Consider the following 20,660-nt stretch of genomic DNA (forward strand, 5'->3'; position numbering starts at 1 on the left):
CCCCAGCTCCCCCTAGCCACCACACGCGAGTTCCCCCAGGCTCCCCCCAGCCACCAGACGTAAGTGACCGTCCCTTCAGACTCCCCCCAGCCCCGGCCTCCTCTGTCACTCACAAGTCCAGACTCTGCATGGTGACTTCTGGAAGTGCGCCTTTGGCTTAGTCGATCCATACTTCACATCGTGGGATGAAATTATAAAATCCCACCTGTTGGAGGCAGTAGCGGGGATGAGATTGGATGTGGTGGGGTGGGTGGGGACTCCTCGGGGTGGCTGGGGACTCCCCTGGGTGGGTGGGGACTCCCCTGGGTGGGTGGGGACTCCCCATCAGTTTTCCTGAATGTCACCAGTGCGACAAGGGCTGTGTGGGCTCACTGTCCAGTCCTCTGCAGTGAGCAGGGGCCGGGCAGGGTGGTGGGCGCGAGTGGACACTGCCTGGACTCGGCCTCTGCAGGGTGCCCTGTCACAGCACAGGCAGGCGGGGTCCCCGTCGAGGTAGCAGGCGTCCTGGCCACACGGGGGCCCTGCTGTCTAAGCCGTGTGGCCCCCTCACCCCACCTGGGGCCTCCTGGCTCTAGTGGGGACTTGTTAGTTTATTTCGTGATCATTCCAGGAGAAGCACCTGGTGTGTCGCTGGGCACTGGTTATAGCAGGGCACCCAGGGCCTCGTGCAGCAGGTGGCCAGGGTGAGCCTGTGTCCTGGTCCCCGTGCCCGGCACCCTTGGCCCCAGCCCAGCCTGTGTGACCGCAGAGGCCCGAGCAGACGCTGCTTATCCCTTTTGCCGTCCTGTCTGGAAGGTCTCAGATTGTCTGGGGCGGGCTCATGGAGCACGCAGCCTGTGAACAACTTTCAGAGTCGGTGCGAGGCGGGCTGGAATGCACACAGGCCGTTCTTCCTGGCTTTGTCTTTGTCCGGATCCTTTCCAAGTCCCCTAGATATAGGTGTCTCTTGTGATTACTGCATATCGTGAGTGGGGGGGTATTTTTCCCTTTCTGACTCTGGAGATAAAACAAAAGTTTGGGACTTGGGTATGTTCCCAATGACCCAGAGGGCATGGTGTGGTTTTGACTGCTTTGGGTGGCCCACCATCTCCTCCATCCCTGAGAAAGCAGACCCAGGAAGGCTGCGTGAGCAGGTGCGTGGGGCCCGCGGCGGGCTCCGGGCCTGAGCCGTCTCTCTCCCCTAGGTTCCCGCTGCAGCAGGAGAGCGGGCAGACGGTGGAGTGCACGGTGGCCCAGTACTTCAAGGACAGGCACAAGCTGGTTCTGCGCTACCCCCACCTCCCATGTTTACAAGTCGGACAGGAGCAGAAACACACCTACCTTCCCCTGGAGGCAAGCCCCCGCCCTCTGTCTCTGTGTGCTGGGCCCAAACTTTGTGACTCCCGCCACTGTGGGACCTCAGGCAGGTTCACAGACGTGGTCTAGCCTGTTTTCGCATTAATAATAAGATGGGTTTGGTAATTCATAGGATTTGTGTGAAGGTCAAGATCATGTGTATGTGTGCCCAGCAGACCCCTGGGACAGGAAGTGTAAAATCCACTACTTTGGATTTTGGAGTTTGAAGAATAATCGCCCGGGAAAAGATCAAATACTGAAATGGAGATCCGAGTTCTAACTATTTTCTGTTAGTGTTCTAAATTCTCAGTGCTTGTCCAGTTGCTTGAACATCTGGGCCATGGTTGGGTTTTTCCCGTCTGTGTCCAGAAGGTAGACAGCTTCCCTTCCCAGGAAGCTCTGCTAACGCTCCTGTCTGAGGACTGGGCCCACACAGCCGTGCTGAAGCCCCAGGCCCGCCCGCCCTGCAGCTGTGTCTCTTTCCCTGCGCAGTCCCCGGGCTCTGTCTGTGTTACACCGGGTTTTCTTCGGGGGTTCTGCTGTGGACCGGAGGGCCTCCTCGGGGCTGCCGTTCCTGGTGGATCTCAGGAACCAATCCCCGCCCCCGCCCCACCAGTGTCTGTGCTCAGCCCAGACCCGCCCGCCCCCCGGCCCCTGCTGACCCCAGCTCCCGTGTCTCCTCGCAGGTCTGCAACATAGTGGCAGGACAGAGATGCATAAAAAAGCTGACCGACAATCAGACCTCAACCATGATCAGAGCGACGGCCAGGTCGGCCCCCGACCGGCAGGAAGAGATTAGCAAGCTGGTGAGCATCCCATCGTGGGTGCCGGCCTCGGGTGGGGACGGGGTCCCCGGGCATGGCACCCTGGTGCTCTGGACAGACGCGGCTTCTGGAAGGAAGCAAAGATCGCCCCCCGACCCTGAGCCTCTTCTCTCTTCCCTTTCAAGATGAGAAGTGCCAGTTTCAATACAGATCCATACGTTCGTGAATTTGGAATCATGGTGAAAGACGAGATGACAGACGTGACCGGACGGGTCCTCCAGCCGCCCTCCATCCTCTACGGGGGCAGGGTAGGTGGTGCGCTGGGCGGGGCCGCTCTGCGGGTGCTGGGGGTGTGTGCCGAATGCTGACGGTGAAGCAAGAGCGTCCAGCCCCCTTCCCCGCCCCTGGAGGTGCAGACCATGGTCAAGGAAGAGTTCTAACCCCCTTCCCCGCCCCCAGAGGCGTCGACCACGGTCAAGGTAGAGTCCTTCCTGCTCCTGTGTGAACCTGTAACAGCTGTTGGGCTTCGTAGAGGACTGGTTTCCTTGAACCTTTAAAGTTTCCTGAGTCCCCCTTTTGCTTTTCTAAAGGTAAACTTTATTACCCCACCAGACTTTTAAAGCCATCGTTCTTTGTGTGAGGGGGGATGCGGTCAGTGATAAATTGTCCACAAGTTCCCTGCTGCCTCTCTGCTTTCTAACTGTTGTTGGGGTGGTATTTGGGCACAAGTACCTCAGTTTAGTTAACGCAAATGTTTGACCTCTGGCTCTGGTCAGTATGGTCCTGACCCTTGAGCCCCTTAGGGCTCCTGAGAAATTATTCTTTTCTCCTGGGCTTTTCTCCAGCAAGGTGGTGGGTAGGCGGGGGGAGGTGGAGCGCAACTTCAAAGGTCACAACTTTGGGAATTCCCTGGCGGTCCAGTGGTTGGGACTGGATACTTTCGCTGCCGGGACCTGGGTTTAATCCCTGGTCAGGGAACTAAGATCCTACACACTACGTGGCCCCAAAAAGGAAGAAAACGCGGAAGTCACGGTGCTTGTCCACCAGGGAGCACCGTGGGAGCCTGCGTCCGCCCGACCTGACTGCTCCACTGGGGGGGCAGGGCCTGTAGCAGGCTTTCATTTTGTTTTGTTTGCGGGTTTTTCCCTTTCTTATTTTAAAATGCAAGTTGTATTTATGAAAATGTTTAAAAGTTTAAAAAATGCAAAGAATTATAGGGGAAAATACCTCTTTTTTCCCCACATCCCAGCTGATCTCCCAGGAGGCAGTTCTCTTTGTAAAATCACCCTAGGGATTATCCATGTGTCTTTTTTACTCTTTCTTGTGTGCATAGCAATGTATTAAATACCCTTCTATACCTTGCCCCTTTTAACTTACTGTTTTCTCTTAGATCACAAGGAGGTCTTGGAGTGCGTATGACACGTGGCTCCCTCATTGTTCTAGAGTGTTGCTAGGTAGTCCCCTGTGGGGGGTATGCCCCCTGGGCCGTGGGTGTTTGGGGCTGCTCCCTGCTCTCTCCAGGAAGCCTCCTGGCTCCTCCTCAGCACCCTTGTGTGCCTGGGAGCCCAGACACTGCACCCAGGGCACCTTCCTACCTTCCTGCAGCCCAGTGGGGAGGCAAGTTCCCCTTTGCCTGCCAGAAGGGGTGAGTCCTGGTAAAGCCAGGACTGCAGGTCCTGCGTCTTTAGTGAAGGCAGGAGGCGTCTAGAGAACAAAACAGCTCTTTAACCTTGCAGGAATGTTAGAATCCTAAGGATTCGAAGTTTTTCATGCTTCTAAATGAACAAATTTTCCAAATCTCTTAACCATTATAGTGGGAGCAAACAAGTCTCATCACGGGCCCTACCCATTGTCCTGTCAGACAAAACATTAAATGTCCCCCAGCAACATTCGCTGATGTCTGGGGTCTGACAACAGCCCACCATGGTGGTGGCTCTCTCTTACAGAAGGAGGCTGGCCAGAGTAGGGTGCTAGTTTAGAAAAAAATATGAAACAAAAACATTCATTTCTGTAATGTTTGACTTTTACTGTATACTTGTATTACTTTAATAAGAAAAAGAAAGTGTTTTCCATTAGAAAAACGGAGTAAATGAGCACAACTCAGACACACTGAGTCCCGCAGGGCCTTAGGCCCACAGGCTCTGCTCCCTCCAGCGGCCCTTCCTCCCGGTCCCTCGAACTCCAGCATCACTTGGAGGCAGCTAACAGATTCCTTAGGTGACAGTCAGTGTTGAGCCCTGGTCCTTTCTGGTGGAGAGATGACAGAATCAAGCAGACGCATCATCTGTTGTTTCTGTTCTCAAATGGGAATAGCTTGAACAACGGCAGGCAGTGGGGAGCGGGGCACAGGGGGCTGTGACTCGGTCCCCACTGGCTTGTCCGCCCCCAGGCACAGGGCTGGGAGAAGCGCCCTGCTTCTGTGCCCTTCCCTGGCTGCCCTGGCTGGTCCTGGAGGAGGGAAAATCCTTGTTTCTGAGACAGAAGGCCTTCCTGTTCCTCCTGGCTACCTGTGAGGGTGGGTGGGGCTCTGGGCCCTCCCCGCTCCCCCTCCCGCCCCTCCATCCCTCTGCCCATTTTCCAGCCACCCTCCACCCAGCTCACCTCCCCCATCCCACCTCTCCGTCCCTCCGTCCTTGGTCTGTGCATCCGTCCAGCCCTCCTGTGAGCACTGGTGGCCCCCGCAGGCCCCCACAGCACAGACTGCTCAGCGCTGGAGGCTGCACACAGGCTCGGTCCTCAGCCTCAGGAGGCGCCCTCTGCTTGGGGACCAGCCACAGCGAGGACAGTGACAAAATCCAGGGTCAGAGGACTGTTTTCTTCTCACTCTGAACGTCTCGCCATTTGCAGAATAAGGCGATTGCCACCCCAGTCCAGGGCGTGTGGGACATGAGGAACAAGCAGTTCCACACGGGCATTGAGATCAAGGTGTGGGCCATCGCCTGCTTCGCCCCCCAGCGCCAGTGCACGGAGGTGCACCTCAAGTAAGGCTGCCGGCCGGGCCCGTGGTCCTGGGGGGCCGTGGGGAGGCCTGCTCCGAGGGGCTGGGGCAGGTCAGGCTCTCCGGGGAGGGCGGGGCTTGGCAGAGGGCGTTGCTCGGGGTGGGCCGTCAGGAAGGGGGAGCTTTGCTTCTCAGACTTGTGGGAGTGAGTGTGCAGAGGTGCAGCAGGTTATGTGAGAAACAAAACAGTGAATGACGGCAAGTGTATGGTGAGCATGAAAGTCGCTCACTCATGTCCGACTCTGCACCCTGTGGCCTGTAGAGTCCAGGGGGTTCTCCAAGCCAGAATGCTAGAGTGGGTAGCCATTCTCTTCTCCAGGGGATCTTCCCCACCCAGGAATAGAACTGGGGTCTCCCGCATTGCAGGCAGGTTCTTTACCAGCTGAGCCACCAGGGAAGCCCAAATATACTGGAGTGGGAACCTCTCTCTTCTCCAGTGGATCTTCCCTACCCAGGAATTGAACCTGGGTCTCCCATATTGCAGGCGGATTCTTTAGCAGCCAAGCCCGATAAGTGTACCAACTAGAGGCAAAGAAGAAAATTGTATTTACTGAACTAGCACTGTTTTTAAAAGCACTTTAGATTCACATTTCTATATCAGACCAACCTGACGCAGTGTCAGACACTTTGAAAGCAGCACCATAAACATGGAGTTTGGTTGCTCATGCTTCTGCAAGCAGCCAAGACCTAACAGGGAACAGAAGGTGCCTCCCACCTCCCTTGGGCGGGAGCAGGAGGGGCCCATGGAGCAGGGAATCGCTGGTGGGCGTCTGAGTGGGCCTTGGTCCCAGGGAGCTGCGTCTCTCGGTGCTCTGGAGAGCTGGCATGAGGGACAGAGCCCTTTCTCCCACACCGCCGGCAGAGAGAGCGGGGCGAGTGGGGTGTACAGTCTGACCTCAGGCTGCCTCCCCCGCTCCTGTCTGGGGCCCTTGTGTCATTCTCCTGGCGCCAGATGGCCCCAGGGCAGGTGCACCCGTGGGCGTAGACGCAGAGACGCGCTCATGGGTTTCTTTAACTGCACTAACAGAGGTTGGGTGCTAACTGGCTGGGGTGGGTTGGCGTATCCTTGCTTCATTGTAAAAGGCTGGGATGTTTCTATCCCTGCGCTTAAAATAGAAGCTGTGGATCTGTCTCCCCAGCCCCGCCTGTAACGGGCGCAGCTGCTGGTGCTACTCTTAACTGTGGGCTGTCTTGTTTGCTCCCATGACCATGTCATCCGAGTCCAAGCTGTGTGCATGGGATAAACCAGGGGAATCCAAAGGGATAGTCAGTTCATGGCTCTCCTTGCCCTGACAGTGCTCGGCGTCTGTGGGCAAGTGGGCGGCAGCTGTTTGTGCCCGACTGTGAAAGAACAGCCCTGTCGCTGCCTGGGAGGGTCACAGCTGGTGGGGGTGGCGGGGCCACGATGTGGCATCTCCTGTTACATCGTGACTTTTCAGGCACCTGTGTGCTGAGCACATGGGCAGCCTCTGTGCGTTGTCTTGTTGAAACAGCCACGTCTCGGGCTTCAGCAGGGACTCAGAGCTCAGTGAAAATGGCTTGGGGTCTGGATCTGTTAACACTGCCCTTTCTTGGGGCCTCTGGTGGGTCTGGATCATTGGCATTCTGGGTTCTTCTTCATGTAACGACCCTGCTCCTCCAGGTCCTTCACGGAGCAGCTCAGAAAGATCTCGAGAGATGCGGGCATGCCCATCCAGGGCCAGCCATGCTTCTGTAAATATGCCCAGGGGGCGGACAGTGTGGAGCCCATGTTCCGGCACTTGAAAAACACGTACGCTGGCCTGCAGCTGGTGGTGGTCATCCTGCCGGGGAAGACCCCCGTTTATGGTAGGTCTTGGTGCCGCCCCAGCCCCGGCCCTACGGATGCGTGGTGAGGCCTCCGCCACACCCAGGGGGAGCCTGTGTCTGAGCGAGACCAGGTGGTGTCTGATTGTGGCCACACATGTGCCCAGGGTCACCTTGGCAGTGTTATCTGAGGCCCCGGTTCCCCGAGATGGGCATCCCGAGGGGGTGCGGGATGCGGCAGGCGTGCGGTTACCTTGTCTGTTGCCGACACAGACTTCGACTGGATGAGAAATGGTCACGTGATGTGCACGCAGTAATCCCCTCAGGGGGGAAGGGGCAGTCCTCTTGTGAGCCGTGCCGTCTCAGAATCCTCTGGGATTTGATCAGAGTCCTTTCTGCCAGAAGGCCGGTTGCACTTCCACCTGGCTCAGAGTTTCCAAGCCCTGGGATGGAGTCCCAGGCCCTGGTGGGGAAAGCTCCCGGGTGTAGACAAGCGATGGTGAGACGGGGAAGTGGGTGCATGTGCAGACGTCTGCGGGAAGCCCGGTGGGAACCGGAGGCCCTGTGCAGGAGGTGTGTGGGCACCACGGGCAGAGGCAAGAAAGGCACAGTTGACTCACTGACTGGCTTCCCCGTCTCCTATGGGCTCTGCATCCACGAGCGGGAGGAAGCCCAGGTGACTCTTCTCGCAGGGTCTCCCGTCTCTGCTGGCCTGTCTAGGGAGCAGTTGCCCACTCGCTTCACAAGAGAACCCAGAATGGAGGGGGGTGTAGGCCTGGAGAGCGCTTTGGCATCAAGTTTCTATGGCCAGGGACTGAGGATTCACGGGTTTATATTTTTAACTACTCGAGCATTTGCTTGCTGTTTCGAGTGCCTGGGTTCCAACCTGGCCCTGTGCACACTGCCCTGTCAACCTGGAGAAGTTGCAGAAACGCCCCTGACTGAGAGCGGGCCTCCCTGAGCCAATGGGGGACGCCCTGCAGCTGGCACAGAGTTGGGTCCGGGCTTGGCCGCGTGTGCGGCAGGCGCGCGGGGTGGGCAGAGGAGCACCAGGGAGCCGTGCTGAGCACCCTGTTCTCTCGGCAGCCGAGGTCAAGCGTGTGGGAGACACGGTGCTGGGCATGGCCACGCAGTGTGTGCAGATGAAGAACGTGCAGAGGACCACGCCGCAGACCCTGTCCAACCTCTGTCTGAAAATCAACGTCAAACTGGGCGGCGTGAACAACATCCTGCTGCCGCAGGGGAGGTGAGGCCGGCCCTCCGCCATGCATGGGGCAGCTGTGGTGACGCCCTGGGCAGGGCGGTGCCTAGGCGGCTCTGCTCAGCTATGCCGAGCGCTGTCCCGGGCTTGGCAGGCGCAGGAAGTGAGTAGGACGAGGGTCTTGGCTGCTCCTGGTCTCGGGGTCCAGGTCCCCTGAGGACCGGTGCCAGCCCAAGGAGAAGGGCTTTCTGACCCCATCCAGAGGTGGGTCCCGCACGTGAGGTGTGGCAGCTGTGTGGCCAGTGCCATGTAGACAGGAGGGCCACACCAGCGCCCCAGGTGCCCGACGGTCAGCTCCAGGACGGGGCTTCCAGAGCAGGAGGTGGCGCTGTTGGCCCCAGGCCAGGGCCGGGCACTGGGGGCTGAGCAGCCGTGATTCAGTGGAAGGGGGCCCAGAGCGTGAGGGCCTCACGGGGGAGGTGACACGGTGCAGACTGGGCACTGGGGGCAGGGCTGTGTGGACACCGGGAGCAGCCTGCTCCAGAGGGTGCAGGCCGTGCAAGGGCCTTGGGGCAGCCTGCCTGCCGGGAACGTGGCAGTCATTCTGCTCAGAGACTGAGGGGCGAGCCTGTGGGGGCCTGGCACTCGCTCCAGGGGAACACAGCCGTGGGGGGAGGCTCACAAGTGCAGGTGTAGCCCCGCTGACCTTGTTCTGAAAGGCGACCCCAGCTCTGGCCCGCCGGCATTGTCCCAGGAGAGCTGCTGGTGGGAGCTAGGCCGGGGGTGCCCAGAGCCGTGAGTGGAAGAGGAGTCTAGATTGGCCCACCCTGGGCTGTGGGAGCGATGAGGTGACGCCAGCTGAGGCAGGGGTGCAGGGGCGGGTTGGGGGGAGCCTGTGCTGGAGAGCCTTGTTCAGGGCCCCTCACGTGCGGGTGGTATTAGAGCTTCTGGGCTGGAGAGCACCGTGGGGTGCAGTGTAGACAGGAAGGACGGCCAAGCCTGGGCCCTGCGGGGTTCAGGGTTGGAAGGTCGTGGAGGGAAGGGGAGCCCGTGCGTGGCCGCCACATGGCACCGACCAGCCAGGTGTGACAAGGTGTGAGGCTCTCGGCCACAGGGCCGGGGGACGTGTGCAGGTTGCAGGTGACCTTGCAGAGAGCAGTCCTGTTGCCATGGCAGCACGAGGCCCCGTCTGGAGGCAGGAGACGGGCTCAGCTAATCCCAGAGCTCTGCCGCAAGGCGAGCCGGGGAGCCGGGGGCAGAGTGGACTGTCCAGTGGCTGGTGTGGTTGTGCCGGTTCAAGGTGTGAGTCAGAACTGCGTGTGTGGGTGCACCCGGGACCCGTCAGAGGAGGGGGAGGGCAAGAGGAAGAGCAGTGGGTACCTGGGGGGCTCAGCACAGGGCACCTGGGCAGCACGTGAGTCCGGGAGGAGAGAAGGATGAGGCATCAAGAAGGCTCCCGGTCGCACAGCTGGTGAGGCTGGGACCTGCCAGCTGTTGGAGAACCAGGCCCCCAACACCGCCTCTTTGGGGAGGTGACTGCTGGAGTGTGGCCAGCATTTAGAAGATCCTGGGAGAACAGCCTAGCTCCTTGCTTCCCTACTGGGACACATTCATCCCCCGAGAATATGTGGCTATGTCTGGAGACATTGGGGTGTTGGGTAGAGAGCAATGCGGCTGCCAGGCGCCCTGCAGTGTGGCCGCAGGTCCAAGGTTGGCTGCAGACCGTGGACTCTATGGACGCGATTATCTTGGAAACAGTCAGTCATCTCCCCGAGGAGAACCCTCCTGTCCCTGGGCCCGGCCTCAGCGGCTGTCCACACCTGACCACCCTGGTGCAGTGTACACCTCCTGCAGCCTCTCCCGCTCCGGGTCGCTCTGAAGCAGGTCTCACCCTGAGCCTCTTTGTCCCCACAAGGTGTTCTCTGTCTGTGCCAGAGAGATGAGGAGTCTTTACAAGCAGAGCCCCAGAGTAGCGCTGGTGCCCGTGTCCTGAGAGGTCCGGGTGGCGTCCCCGAGCCGCGGCCCCTGACACTCGCTTCCCCCGCAGGCCTCCGGTGTTCCAGCAGCCCGTCATCTTTCTGGGGGCAGATGTCACTCACCCCCCCGCCGGGGACGGGAAGAAGCCGTCCATTGCTGCCGTGAGTATCGCTTCCCACGTCCCTCTGTCCATGTGTGTTCCTGCCTGCCCAGCATCTCTGTGATTGATTAGCGATGAAAGCGCAGTGGCTCGGCCCAGTGCAGCCCTGTGCCCAACACGCTGACTGGGTCCCGCTGGTTGGCACCTGCAGGCAACTGCTTTCAGGCCGGCGTTCCTGGGGGACACTCCTCACTTCTGGTGCTGGGAGTCTTAGGGTGTTGCGTGTGGCTGTGCACCTGGCTTGGGGAAAACAACGTGCTTAGTAGAGTTTTGCACGCTGTCAGGCTCTCCAGGGGCCACCTCTGAGCTGATGTAATTCAGCCCCATCCGATACAAGCAGAAGAGGGGTTCTGAACAGTCGTGAGTTTTTTATTAGGTCCCTTGGGCAAACTTACATTCTTGGGGACGCATTCACATACCCCAGGGCCGCACACACAGACGCCGCGTAAAGGTGGTGGGCTTGCCCGTGACGGGCCCTCGGCACCTGCTGACCCCACCGCCCGCAGGTCGTGGGCAGCATGGACGCCCACCCAAACCGCTACTGTGCCACCGTGCGCGTGCAGCAGCACCGGCAGGAGATCATCCAGGACCTGGCGGCCATGGTGCGCGAGCTGCTCATCCAGTTCTACAAGTCCACGCGCTTCAAGCCCACCCGCATCATCTTCTACCGCGACGGCGTCTCCGAGGGGCAGTTCCAGCAGGTGGGCGCCACCGCGCTTCCTCCGCCCTGCTCTCCGTCCCTCTGCAGGAAGGCGTCTCGCATTTCTGTTCTGCCCCCAGGTTTATCTGGTCACTGTGTGGTAGGCGTGGGGGGTGCGGGGTGGTCAGGACCCTGCGGCAGGAGGGGAGGAGAGGCGGGGGCAGGGGCCAGAGTCGAGCGAGGCCAGTCCAGCAGGTTCGGTTCAGCACGCACCAGACAGGGCCTGTTCCGGCTCCACGCTTTGCCTCCTAGGCTGTGGGGAGTCTGGGCTGGGGGACTCGTTCTGGGGACCAACTCTTCAGGGGAGGGGAGAGGAGAGACAGGGGCCAGTATCCTTGTACCCTAACCCCTGGTGCTACTCAGAGGATGGTAGGCATCACAGCAGGTTTCAAGGTGGGAATGCTTCTATTTTCAGTTCATTTCAGTCAATGAGTCGTGTCTGACTCTCTGCAACCCCATGGATTGCAGCACACCAGGCTTCCCTGTCCGTCACCAACTCCCTGAGCTTGCTCAAACTGATGTCCATCAAGTCAGTGATGCCATCCAACCATCTCACCCTCTGTCATCCCCTTCTCCTCCTGCATTCAACCTTTCCCAGCATTAGGGTCTTTTCCAATGAGTCAGTTCTTCGCATCAGGTGGCCAAAGTATTGGAGCTTCAGCATCAGTCCTTCCAATGGATATTCAGGCCTGATTTCTTTTTAGGATTGACTTGTTGGTTCTCCTTGCAGTCCAAGGGACTCTCAAGAGTCTTCTCCAACACCACAGTTCAAAAGCATCAATTCTTCGGCATTCAGCTTTCTTTATGGTCCATCGCTCACATCCATATATGACTACTGGAAAAACCATAGCTTTGACTAGACAGACCTTTGTTGGCAAAGTAACAGCTCTGCTTTTTAATATGCTGCCTAGGTTGGTCATAGCTTTTCTTCTAAGGAGCAAGCATCTTTTAATTTCATGGCTGCAGTCACCATCTGCAGTGATTTTGAAGCCCCCAAAATAAAGTTTGTCACTGTTTCCATTGTTTCCCCTTCTCTCCGCCATGAAGTGATGGGACTGGAAGCCATGATATTTGATTTTTGAATGTTGAGTCTTAAGCCAGCTTTTTCACTCTCTTCTTTCACTTTCATCAAGAGGCCCTTCAGTTCCTCTTTGGTTTCTGCCAAAAGCGTGGTGTCATCTGCATATCTGAGGTTATTGATATTTCTCCCGGAAATCTTGATTCCAGCTTGTGCTTCTTCCAGCCCAGCGTTTCTCATGATGTACTCTGCATTATAAGTTAAATAAGCAGGGTGACAATATACAGCCTTGACATATTCCTTTTCCTATTTGGAACCAGTCTCTTGGTCCATGTCCAGTTCTAACTGTTGGTTCCTGACCTGCATACAGATTACTCAGGAGACAGGTCAGGTGGTCTGGTATTCCCATCTCTTTCAGAATTTTCCACAGTTTATTGTGATCCACATAGTCAAAGGCTTTGGTATAGTCAATAAAGCAGAAATAGATGTTTTTCTGGAACTCTCTTGCTTTTTCGATGATCCAGCGGATATTGGCAATTTGATCTCTGGTTCCTCTGCCTTTTCTAAAACCAGCTTGAACATCTGGAAGTTCATGGTTCATGTATCGCTGAAGCCTGGCTTGGAGAAGTTTGAGCATTACTTTGCTAGTGTGTGAGGTGAATGCAATTGTGCAGTTGAACATTCTTTAGTATTGCCTCTCTTTGGGATTGGAATGAAAACTGACCTTTTCCAGTCCTGTGGCCACTGCCGAGTTTTCCAAATTTGCTGTCATATTGAATCCAGCACTTTCACAGCATCATCTTTTAGGATTTGAAATAGCTCAGCTGGAATTCCATCACCTCCACTAGCTTTGTTCGTAGTGATGCTTCCTAAGGCCCACTTGACTTCGCACTCCAGGATGTCTGGCTCTAGGTGAGTGATCATACCATTGTGGTTATCTGGGTCATGAAGATCTTTTTTGTACAGTTCTGTGTATTCTTGCCACCTCTTCTTAGTATCTTCTGCTTCTGCTAGGTCCATACCATTTCTATTCTTTATTGTGCCAATCTTTGCATGAAGTGTTCCCTTGGTATCTCTAATTTTCTTGAAGAGATCTCTAGTCTTTTCCATTCTGTTGTTTTCCTCTATTTCTTTGCATTGATCGCTGAGGAAGGCTTTCTTATCTCTCTTTTCTATTCTTTGGAACTCTGCATCCAGAAGGGTACATCTTTCCTTTTCTCCTTTGCCTTTAACTTATCTTCTACTCCTAGCTATTTGTAAGGCCTCCTCAGACAGCCATTTTGCCTTTTTGCATTTCTTTTTCTTGGGGGTGGTGTTGATCATGGCCTCCTGTACAATGTCACGAACTTCCATCCATCGTTCTTCAGGCACTCTTATCAGATCTAATCCCTTGAATCTATTTATCACTTCCACTGATTTAGGTCATACCTGAATGGTCTGGTGGTTTTCCCTACTTTCTTCAATTTAAGTCTGAATTTGGCAATAAGGAGTTCATGATCTGAGCCACAGTCAGCTCCTGGTCTTGTTTTTGCTGACTTAATAGAGCTTCTCCATCTTCAGCTGCAAAGAATATAATCAGTCTGATTTTGGTATTGACCATCTGGTGATGTCCATGCGTAGAGTTGTCTCTTGTTTATTGGAAGAGGGTATTAAGTATGACCAGAGCATTCTCTTGGCAAAACTCTGTTACCCTTTGCCCTGCTTCATTTTGTACTCCAAGGCAAAAGTTGCCTATTACTCTAGGTATATCTTGACTTCCTACTTTTGCATTCCAGTCCCCTGTGACGAAAAGGACATCTTTTTTTGGTGTTAGTTCTCAAAGATCTTGTAGGTCATCTCATAACTGTTCAATTTCAGCTTCTTCAACATTCATGATTGGGGCATAGACTTGGATTACTGTGATGTTGAATGATTTGCCTTGGAAACGAACAGAAATCATTGTGTCATTTTTGAGAGTACATCCGAGTACTGCATTTTGGACTCTTTTGTTGACTATGAGGGTACTCCATTTCTGCTAAGGGGTTCTTGCCCGCAGTAGTAGATATAATGGTCATCTGAGTTAAATTCTCCCATTCCAGCCCATCTTAGTTCGCTGATTCCTAGAATGTCGACGTTCATTCTTGCCATCTCCTGTTTGATCACTTCCAATGTGCCTTGATTCATGGACCTAACATTCCAGGTTCCTATCAATATTGTTCTTTACAGCATCGGACTTTACTTCCATCAGCAGCACATCCACAACTGGGTATTGTTCTGCTTTGGCTCTGTCTCTTCGTTCTTTCTGGAGTTATTTCTCCACTGATCTCCAGTAGCATATTGGGCACCTACCAACCTGGGGAGGTAATCTTTCAGTGTCCTATCTTTTTACCTTTTCATACTGTTCATGGGGTTCTCAAAGCAAGAATACTGAAGTGGTTTGCCATTCCCTTCTGCAGTGGACCGCATTCTGTCAGAACTCTTCACCATGACCTGTCCAGCTTGGGTGGCCCCACACGGCATAGCTCATAGTTTCATTGAGGTAGACAAGGCTGTGGTCCATGTGATCAGTTCAGTTAGTTTTTCATGATTGTGGTTTTCATTCTGCCTGCCCTCTGATGAAGGATAAGAGGCTTATGGAAGCTTCCTGATGTGAGAAACTGACTGTGGGGAAAAACTCCGATTTTAAACCTGAGGAAACTGGGGATCAGACAGGTTTTGTGGCTTTGATAGCCACAGGCTTGCTTAGTGGTGGAGCTGGGTTTTGGACTCGGCTCAGCACCTAGGCTAGTAGAGTTTGTTTGCTTGTGTGTCTTTAAGTAGATTCTCTCCAATCCAGAAATAAGTTGTTGGATTGATTGGTTTGTGTGTGTGTTTCCCATCATGCCTTCAAGTCCACTGTGGATGGTAGCACTTAGAACATTCCAGACACCATGCTCTGCTTGTTTATGCATTATCTAACCTAAGCCATTTAACCACGAAACCTGGGAGCCATTTGCTCCATGATAGAAGTGAAGAAACAGGCTCAAAGAGACAGAATCACAACAGCTAACAGCAAGCTAGTGGAGCTATAAGACTTAAATATGTATCAAACGTACATGTGATAAAGGGAGTCATTTTAAGGTAACAAGAGGCCCCAAAACGTAGCAGTCCTCAAGCATGTCCTGCTTCCTTTCCTCAGGTTCTGCACCACGAGTTACTGGCCATCCGTGAGGCGTGCATTAAGCTAGAGAAGGACTACCAGCCAGGCATCACGTTCATCGTGGTCCAGAAGAGACACCACACGCGGCTCTTCTGCACCGACAAGAACGAGCGGGTGAGCGTCCCCGGGCCCCCCATCCAGCCTGCCGCACCGACGGCCTGGTGACACGGGCGTCCCGGGCTCGTGGGGACCGGCCACAGGCGCTGGAGCAGGGTTCTCCTCAGCTTGGGGAACAGTTGGAACCTATAAACCCCACAGGTTGGGATGCGTCTAGGGGGGTGACTTTTATCCCATATAGAAATGACCAAAGGTGAAGCTGCAGAGCCGGTGAGCAGCTGTGGTCCTAGACAGCGTGGCGTAAAGGATGAGGTAGAATGTGGGGAGGTGGGAGCCCTCAGGGCAGCTGGGGTGAGCAGCTGTGGTCCTAGACAGCGTGGCGTAAAGGATGAGGTAGAATGTGGGGAAGTGGGAGCCCTCAGGGCAGCTGGGGTGCTCCTGGAAGGGGGCCTGGGACCTCTCCAGGGATCTAGTCTGGAGGAGCATCCAGACTCCCTTACGCTACCTGGCTGCTCCAGAGTAAGAACCGTGTGCGAGCAGGAGGCTCGAGACTTAAAGATGCGACTGCTGAGAATTGTCCACAGCTGGGGAGAGATAGGATTCCTTAGATTAAAACAGTGTTCCTATTCCTAACAGGAGAATAAAAGTAAATCCACACCTAGACACATTGTCCTAAAGCTGCATGGTGTCCAAGTAGCTGCATAAGATAAAAGACCTCCCGGAAGGGAAGGACATTAGGTCAGGCTGCCCACAGCAGGGCTGGACACTGGGGGTTGGTGTCCACGTGGAGCAGTCCCCTGAGGCCACCTGGCACCACAGTGCTGAACATGCTTCTGGCCTAAATGAAAGACATAATGCAAATTGAGAGTTAGTGGTGAGGAAAAGGGACGGATGGTCTCCTGACAAGATACGACTGCTCTAAGCGCGGATGGATCTCATGCCATGGCCTAAAAATATGTAAAGGTTAAAAGGTGAAGCTCAACGGGCAGAATTTCAGCGAGAAATTGACAAACACACCACTAGAGAGGTCTGTGTTAACAGACCACTGTCAGAAAGTGAGAGAGGTACAAGTTAGTAAAGACTCAAAATGGGAAGAGTGGAGGAGACAAGCTGGGGCAGACAGAGCCCTGCCTGTGGTGGCCGAGCTCACGCCCAGAGCGGAAGCACGAGCTGGCCTCAGGCAGTCTCAGAAGATGGCCAGACCTCACCCTTCTACAAACCACATTTTCCGTTACACAGTTTTAAATCCGTAGTAGAAAAAAGCATGAGAAAGCTTAAATTTTTCAATTGATTATAAGGAGCACATGCACTAAAAAGGTGAAGAGAATAATCAATTGTGAAATGATCAGAAATGAACGAAAAGGAGAATTTCATATCAAACCCTGTGCAGTGCAGCTAACGCAGCACTTATGGGTGAGAGTATAGACACAGCTGCTGTGTTGTAAAACTAGAAAGACAGCCATCAGTAAGTCTGAAGCCGCAGGAAGGATGTCAGCCCCAGGGGTCGAGGCACAGCTGAGGAGCTGGTGTGTGCAGCCCCTCTGCCACCTCAGCCTGCAGACCTCTCTTGCCAGGAGTCAGGGGGATCAAAGTCAGCTTTTTCCTGCACCCCACTTTCTCGAAATAGAAAATAGTGAACTAGAAAATGAATCGCCCATAGCACAGATTAACACAAGTGAGGCATACTTCGCTGAAGATTATATAAACCAATCAAGACTGAACAAAAGAGAGAATACTTGTGATGATGTTGGGAGCAGAGAGGGGGTGTTATTTGAATCATACTGGATAACAGCTTCATGATAGCACGTTGGAAAACAGGAGAAACAGATGCAAATACTCAGTTGTAGAACGACTTCAGTTACCAGAATCAGCTGAGGAGGACAGTCCCAGTCATCATCCCAAAGGCATTGGGCCCAGAGAGTTTTACGGGCAAACTGTACCAAGGCGTCACGAGTAAACCATCTTAATGTGTGGCACAGGCTGGGGAAAAAAGAGAAACTACTTGGCTTATTTGATGAAGTTCGTCCAGAGGTTTTTATAGGCAAGTTTTAATAAACCTTCAGAGAATAATCTTCTAGAAAGAATTTCAGAGGACAGAAAAAGTCTGGGGGATTCACATTAGGAGCTTAGCCTGATAAAATCACCAAACGTTGTCCAGGATGTGGGTGCTAAGGTGAGGAGCACAGGGTCTGGAGCCAGAAACCCTGGCTCCAGTCCATCCCTGCAGCTTCCGGCTGCTTGACCACAAGCTGTCAGCGCCTCTGCCTGGACTGCCTCGTGAGAGTGCTGGGAGGGTGGCTGATCTGACACACAGCACTCAGCACATGGTCAGTGCATCGTTAGGCTGAGGATTCTCCTGCCCTTTGGACAGGAGTGGAGACGGATAGCCAACTTGGAGCACAGTTTGGCAGTTCTAGAGATCTGCCCTGGAGAAACCCACATGCTAGCATTCAGGGGGACATGTGTAAGAATATTCTGGCAGTGTTGTTTATAATAGTAACAAATCTACCTGCTAACAGAAGAGTTTGTGGTGTGTTTATATACTGGCATTTACATACCAATGAAAAGTAGTAAAAAAACAAAACAGTAATAAACATTATCTGCCAAATGACTGTTTCTCAAAATTGCAATGTGGAACAAACACAGCAAGTAGCAAAATGCATAGGATACATGTATACAGGTTTTAAATGTGCAAAGTAACACAGTATAATGCTAATGGAGGCTCAAATATGTAACAAAAAGTGAGAGCTTGTGTGGGAGTAGTGAAGTCTAGATTTGAGACTGCAGCATTGAAGGGGGTGCAGAGGTAGGCACTCTTCTCAGATATTTCCTTTCTTTTTCACGTGTTTCTGAGGCATCGTGCACACATTCAGCAAGTGCTTGCAGAAGGTACACAGGGGTTATATGGGCGATTTTCTCTTGTATGTGATGTCTCTGCTTTTTAATATGCTGTCTAGGTTGGTCATAGCTTTTCTTCCAAGGAGCAAGTGTCTTTTAATTACATGGCTTCAGTCACCATCTGCAGTGATTTTGGAGCCCCCCAAAATAAAGTCTCTTACTGTTTCCATTGTTTCCCCATCTATTTCCCATGAAGTGATGGGACCAGATGCCATGATCTTCATTTTCTGAATGTTGAGCTATAGTCCTGAGCAAATGCATAGTCCAGCTTAAGGCCTTAGGAATAGACGACAGTGTGGCTGAGTCTTGTTTGCTTGCTTGCATCACTTTGCCGTCCCCAGCCGCATCTAATGGGCTCTTGTGTTGCTCAAGGTTGGGAAAAGCGGAAACATTCCAGCAGGCACAACCGTGGACACGAAAATCACCCACCCAACTGAGTTTGACTTCTACCTGTGTAGTCATGCTGGCATCCAGGTGAGGACAGGGGGTGGACAGTCTCAGTGTGTCTGAGACGTCATGCATGCATTCAGCAAACGCTTGCAGAGCACAGGCCATGTGCCAGGCACTCGAGTGGGCACTGGGGACGTGGTGGTCAGCAGTGAGCCTGGGGCTCCGGCAGTCCTGAGGGGAGGCCGGCGGGTGATCACTGGACCGTGGGGGCTCAGCACCATGTGGTGCTATCAGGGGGCAGGAGAGATGAGGTCCGGTGGCGAGGGCAAAGGCCTGGCAGGCTCGACGGGACCAGGGGCGTCCCTGTGTGCCAGGGCTCGGCGAGCACTCGGGGGTCAGGGGACTAACTGAGGGGTGGGGTCGGCCTCGCATGCCCACCTCACAGGTGAATAGCAGGGCCACATGGGCATGCCTTGTCCCTCCCAGTTAAGAGACCCGCAGCCTGCCAGGAGCCATCCTGGGGGAGCGGTGCCCTGTGCGGCCATGCCTGCTGTCAGCACTGTGCCACCCCGATGCGAGGCTGTGCCCTGTGGGAGGGGGGCTCCTGGAGGAAGGGCTGAATTCCCCTCCTGAGGGATCTGATCTAAACTCGGAGGATCACTGTGGACTCCGTACTTTGGACATTCCATGGGAACCACACTCTGCCAAGGCCCTGGAACAGGGCATGGCCAACTGGCCGTGGGTGCGTCCAGCCTGCAGCCTGTGGGCACAGCCGAAGGCTGAGTGGGTTGTACATCTTTAAAGCGTTGTTGAAAAGGAGGAAGAGGAGTGTGGCTCAGAGAATGCGGAGACTCCCGTGGTGTTTCCTGTGGCAGCTTCCATGTCCGGCGGGCACCTCGCCCATACCGGCCACCCGGTGTCCATCACCATCTCTTTCCTGGCCTTCCGCCTCCGGGTGGTTCTCCGGCCCTCCACGGCCTCCAGTTCGGTTGCAACCAGCCTTCCCCCTTGCTTTCCTGCGCAGGCCCTCTCCACTGAGGGGATCTCGCTTCTGAGACAATTCTGTGACAGGACGAGCCTCTGGGGCCCAGCCCCGCCCTGTCCTCAGCACAGCCTCTGACGCTGATGCCCCGCTGCCCGTGGGCCCCGTGACCACCCCGGGTTAAAAGTGGGTGCAGACTGTGGCTCTTCAGAGGACAAGCAGGCCTGACTCCCACTAGCTCTGGGAGCCTGAGCACAGACGGTGGAGGCAGCAGCACCCGAGTGGGGGCGTCAGGAAGGACCAGCCGGCTGGGTCATGTGGCAGCCGGAGAAAGCCCTTCCCCCTGCTGACCGGCCATGGGTGCCCTGCCAGGCAGGGCAGCGGCCCTCGGGCACCCCCACTTTGCGGGGGAGGAAGGGGGTAGGTGACCAGCCTACCTCCTTCAGTTTCAAATGTTTCCAGACTACACACACTGCACAAAATAAATACATGATCAAACTCCTATTTAAAAGGCAATAATATATAACTTATTAGAGATTTTTTTCTTGTCTCTATAAATGAAACATCGTAGAGAACCTAAGGTATACAAATATTGTCCTCAGAACAGCTTCTTCTGTATTTTTGTCTTTCCTATGATTTCCTGTGCACAAGTGAATATGTGTGTGGTCTGTATTTTACCAGTAGGCGGTCATTTGATGATACACTGTAAGTAATAGAAACCTCTTCTCGTCACCGTGCGTCCTCCGTGACGCTTGCGCTGCGTGCGGAAGCACGGCTTCTCAGCACACCTGGGCAGGTGAGTCCTGGCCCCTCTGGTCCGTGTCTGCCTCTCACCCTCTGACCTGCTTTCAGGGAACAAGCAGGCCCTCGCACTACCATGTGCTCTGGGATGACAATCGCTTCTCTTCCGACGAGCTGCAGATCCTCACCTACCAGCTGTGTCACACCTACGTGCGCTGCACACGCTCCGTGTCCATCCCGGCGCCGGCATACTACGCTCACCTGGTGGCCTTCCGGGCCAGGTACCACCTGGTGGACAAGGAGCACGACAGGTGAGTGGCATGCCTCTCCTGCCAGGCTCGTTTCCGCAACAGGCTTCGGCAGCTGCTTTTCCAGAGTGGGACACGGGGTCCCCAGTGGCTGGAGCCGATTGTTACGCAGACACCCAAAAGCCAGCATCTTCGCCGCCACTCGCTAGCTGTGTGGCCGTCTTGCCA

General features: G+C 54.7%; 1 protein-coding gene across 3 annotated transcripts in view; it reads left to right on the forward strand.

Moving 5' to 3' along the window:
- The window catches only part of AGO2 (argonaute RISC catalytic component 2), a 93,556-nt gene that overhangs the window by 61,121 nt on the left and 11,775 nt on the right, over positions 1–20,660 (forward strand). For all 3 annotated transcript variants that reach the window (XM_070802394.1, XM_070802395.1, XM_070802393.1), the window contains 11 exons: positions 1,185–1,332; positions 2,022–2,141; positions 2,285–2,407; positions 4,947–5,080; positions 6,740–6,924; positions 7,969–8,128; positions 10,131–10,221; positions 10,727–10,921; positions 15,096–15,230; positions 18,444–18,545; positions 20,296–20,495. In XM_070802394.1, coding sequence (XP_070658495.1) covers positions 1,185–1,332; positions 2,022–2,141; positions 2,285–2,407; positions 4,947–5,080; positions 6,740–6,924; positions 7,969–8,128; positions 10,131–10,221; positions 10,727–10,921; positions 15,096–15,230; positions 18,444–18,545; positions 20,296–20,495 — 1,593 coding nt within the window. The remainder of the gene's footprint in view (positions 1–1,184; positions 1,333–2,021; positions 2,142–2,284; positions 2,408–4,946; positions 5,081–6,739; positions 6,925–7,968; positions 8,129–10,130; positions 10,222–10,726; positions 10,922–15,095; positions 15,231–18,443; positions 18,546–20,295; positions 20,496–20,660) is intronic.

The sequence above is a fragment of the Bos indicus genome, chromosome 14 (assembly GCF_029378745.1).
Source record: "Bos indicus isolate NIAB-ARS_2022 breed Sahiwal x Tharparkar chromosome 14, NIAB-ARS_B.indTharparkar_mat_pri_1.0, whole genome shotgun sequence".
NCBI classification, from domain to species: Eukaryota; Metazoa; Chordata; class Mammalia; order Artiodactyla; family Bovidae; genus Bos; species Bos indicus.